The 4,058-nt window shown below is 33.8% G+C and overlaps 1 protein-coding gene across 1 annotated transcript; it reads right to left on the bottom strand.

Annotated features, from left to right (window-relative positions):
- On the bottom strand, positions 1-1,590 carry LOC18792429. Its single transcript, XM_020555741.1, has 3 exons — positions 743-1,590; positions 579-638; positions 1-474 (listed from the first exon to the last, which is right to left on the bottom strand). The coding sequence occupies exons 1-3, from the start codon at positions 1,491-1,493 to the stop codon at positions 377-379; spliced, it is 909 nt and encodes a 302-aa protein (XP_020411330.1). The 5' UTR covers positions 1,494-1,590; the 3' UTR covers positions 1-376.

Here is a 4,058-nt window from a genome sequence, read left to right on the forward strand (position 1 = left end):
TTTTCTAGTTAAGAAGAATGCTTGATTGCACCTTCAGGGAGCTTTCAGCATATTCTATTGAGCAACTTTTGAAGAAAACCAAAGGACAAGGTGATGAAGCCTCATGGAATGCTGATCAAAGAACGAAATAACCAATGAAATCTCAAAACAGGACGTTTACAATATAGTTTTCAGTGACACTAGGAAACAGACTTTTTGATGATTCACATTATTATTGCATTATACATAAATAAATATAATAAAAAACGAACAAATATAAATAAATCAAATTTTGATCTACACAATTCTTTTTGGTGTCACATCATGGAGCATTACACATTTAAGCTGTAGAGGGTGAAGAATAGAAGCCAAGTTCAAGAATTGCTGATTGTTGGCGTCAATTCTTCTCCGTGCTACTAGATGCGTTTCGTCTTGTGCGACACTTGCGAACAAAGAACACCAATATACCAATTATAACCAGTAGAGCAATTAGACCTGAAAATGCAGAGAAAAATTTCTATTAGTCACAACTTCCAGTGAAATCGAAAATCGCACGAAACTAAAACAACATAGTCAATGTGTATACACAAATATAATACCTCCCACAACGATTCCCGCGATTATTAAGTTTCCTTGACTCCTTGTGAGTTCTTTGTTCTCTGAACTTGCAGAAAAACAGTATCAAACATTAAAACAAATGTTATTAAAAAATGATAATCAGAGGACATAAGTTTTGATCATAAAGTTGGGCATGCATACTGACCTCTTTCACATATATACGTGAGTGGCTTATCCCATGATTTTACTACGCATGATTTACCAGCCAAAGAGCAATCCCTGCACTCAAGCGACCATCCAACAACAAATCCTGCCTCCAAAAGTTCCATGACGGCTTCATAAGAAGGGAACTTATAATTAATGTCGTGAAGAAGATCTACAGGAGCCAATGAAACAACCGAGCATGATGGCTGAGGATTATAGTACGAGTAGTCGCCGTCATAAACTGCATAGACGTAACTCCCATTTCTTGTCAAACATGGAACTGTCGTATGATTAGCAGCTTCCTGCAGGCTGCTGATGTTTCTGGAGCACTTGACAAACCGAAAACGACTGCCAAGGCTGTCCACAACTCCCTTGAATCGAAAGTCTGTGACAAACCCATCCGTATTTTCAACAAAGCCAGATGGAAGGCTGCAGCTTCTATTGGCATTGGCAAAGTTGACATCAACCAAACGGAGTACTTGATCCTCATATGAAATATTCTTCACATAGTATTTCCCTGGAAATATTTCTAAGATGGTTTTGTTGTTCACGCAAGAGAGTTCATAATCGGGGTCACCGCAGCCTGATGGATCACCCCTTAGGCGAAAAGGGTAGCTGATGTTGTTTATTTCTCCGCAAGAAGAAGAGGAACATACTTGTTTGTAATTTCTTGCTTCAGCTTTGATGAAAGTTAGAAAAATCAGAAGAGAGTAGAGAATAGTTGATGCAGTTTTTGATTTTTCCGTCCTCATGGTATTTGCAACAAATTTGCAGAATAACTGTGAACTTGAACTTGAGATATTATCTTCAAGAATGTGTTAATCCTGTTCTATTTTATCCAAAGTTTGGAGCACGATGCTTATAAGGAAATCTGAGATCTGTATTGGTGGTTCCCTGTTAGTCAAAGGATACGAGTAGGTCAAAATTTTCTGCTCCGTGTTGGAGTTTTGTGACTCTGTCTCTCTTCACAAGTTGATTATGGATCAACTTGGAAGTTTTTATACAAAGCGACTGGTTTTGTTAAAGACATGATTCAAGAAAGTCAAAGTCGATGTCTGATGAAATGTTTTTTTTTTTTTTTTTTTGAGAAAGAAAAAATGTCCACATCTATCTTCAATAGGAGAAATTTTTATATGTTCCGGGTACACCACGTGGTTGGTGTACCATCTAATAAACATAAGACATGTGGAATTATTGTTTAACTTACTACATTTCTTTTTATAACATGTGGCGGGCTGCATTGCAAATACTCCATATGTCTTCCGTCTATTAGATAGTATACCAGCCACGTGGTGTACCCGAAACACCCAAAAATTACTCATTCAATAACACTTTATGATACGCAACTACCCTTTTGAGTATTGCAGAATTCAAAGGTCAAAGTCAAAGGCAATTCTCCCTCATTCTTTTGTTTTGTCAACCAACAAGAAGCAGTAATGAGTTTGAAAAATCAAACGGTTAGCAGGGGTAAATATTTTTGCTTATCACTTTAATTCAAGATATATATATTTATGGAATTATAGTTATGTTCATGGACACATGTCAAATAGTGAGAGTACATCTTAAATTAAAGTGATAAGCAAAAATACTCTCACTAGTCTAGGAAAGGAAAAGGGAATGAAAATAGTAGAGCACTCAACAATGCATAATTTTGGGATGCATGATCGTATTTGAATACAAACTTTATAATTAAGCTTCACATTATAATTGAATTACAATTTACACATCAAGAAAGAAAAAAGATAATATATATAAATATATATTTGTTGCTATTTAAAAGTTTAGGGAAAGGGAAGGCTATCCCATTCCAGGGCCAAGGTATATCAAGGCCTCTTTCAGGACTTACAGAGTAAGTTTTAACCTTATTTTTGGAAGATCTCTCAAATAATTATTTGAGGGACACCCTTGTGGACTCACTTTATTTCAAAATTTTGAACCTTCCATCTTTTAGATATTCCTTCAAATATCATCTCTGCAACAAAACACTTGAATCCAAAATTATTTGACCATTGAATTAATGATTGTAATTTTAGTGCTTTTTTGAAGTACCGTGTTCGTTAATTTTATTAAGGCCTCTTTGAAGTACCGTGTTCGTTAATTTTAAAAGTTTAGGGGAAGGGAAGGCTATCCCATCCCAGGGCCAAGGTATATCAATGCCTCTTTGAGGACTTACAGAGTAAGTTTTAACCTTATTTTTGGAAGATCTCTCAAATAATTATTTGAGGGACACCCTTGTGGACTCACTTTATTTCAAAATTTTGAACCTTCCATCTTTTAGATATTCCTTCAAATATCATCTCTGCAAAAAAACACTTGAATCCAAAATTATTTGACCATTGAATTAATGATTGTAATTTTAGTGCTTTTTTGAAGTATCGTGTTCGTTAATTTTATTAGGCACAATTAGATGTCTTAACAATTTCTGATTTGTTTAATTTTTTTACAAGGATGATCTATGAATGAAGACTTGAAAAATAGACGATTTGGATCGTTGAAAAAAAAATTGTAATAGCCCACAAATGGTGTCCCTCAATAAAAGTGAACTGTTATTTGAGGGATAGGTAAACTTTTTTTATATGCCGGTAATTCATCAAATGAAAGCAAAACAAAGGAAAATAAACTTTGATTAATTCATTTGTGCTATGGCAGCCAAATGTGAGGTTATAGCGTTCTGGAAATACTAGTTTCTTTGCACGTGCTTCCGCGCCTGCAATAGGCTTTTTTTAAAAATAAAATAAATTTATATTAGAATTAAAAAAGATAATGGGTAGTTATGTTCCATAAAAATATGATCCATTATCTGCTTTTTCTTTTAATTTTAATTTTTTTTAAATATGAAAAAGTGTCAATTTATCATATTATCCTCATTTAATTAATAATTTGAATTCTTAAAATATGCATTAATCAATGGCATTTTCTGATATTTTGAATGTTTTACCATTTTCTGTCTTTTACTTTCTTTATATATATATATATATATATATATATATATATAAGGCTAAGGGGCCATAGCCCATGTAAAGAGCCGTAGATTGCTAATGAGTCCGATTTTTCTGTTACCAAAGTCCCTGTGCCCCCATGTTTCCTCTCTAGTTTTGTGACATGTGTACTATAACTTAACAGGAGTTTAACTCTGTTAACTCTCTTTCATTAAAATATATTATATTAGAATACATGTTTGACAAAGTATTTTTTTAATTAAAAGAATTAAAATATATTATATTAGAATACACGTTTGACAAAAACACTTTGCACGCCGTTTCATCTTCTACGCTACACTTCAACCCTTACATCTTCTCTGCACTGCAAAACTCAGC

The sequence above is a fragment of the Prunus persica genome, chromosome G1 (assembly GCF_000346465.2).
Source record: "Prunus persica cultivar Lovell chromosome G1, Prunus_persica_NCBIv2, whole genome shotgun sequence".
NCBI lineage: Eukaryota > Viridiplantae > Streptophyta > Magnoliopsida > Rosales > Rosaceae > Prunus > Prunus persica.

Excerpts from the sequence above, each read along its gene's own strand:
- LOC18792429 (XM_020555741.1), bottom strand. The coding sequence starts at position 1,493 with ATGAGGACGGAAAAATCAAAAACTGCATCAACTATTCTCTACTCTCTT. Across the intron at positions 639-742 it reads CACGTATATATGTGAAAGAG|AGAACAAAGAACTCACAAGG; the intron begins GTCAGTATGCAT and ends CTGCAAGTTCAG. Across the intron at positions 475-578 it reads CGCGGGAATCGTTGTGGGAG|GTCTAATTGCTCTACTGGTT; the intron begins GTATTATATTTG and ends CTGCATTTTCAG.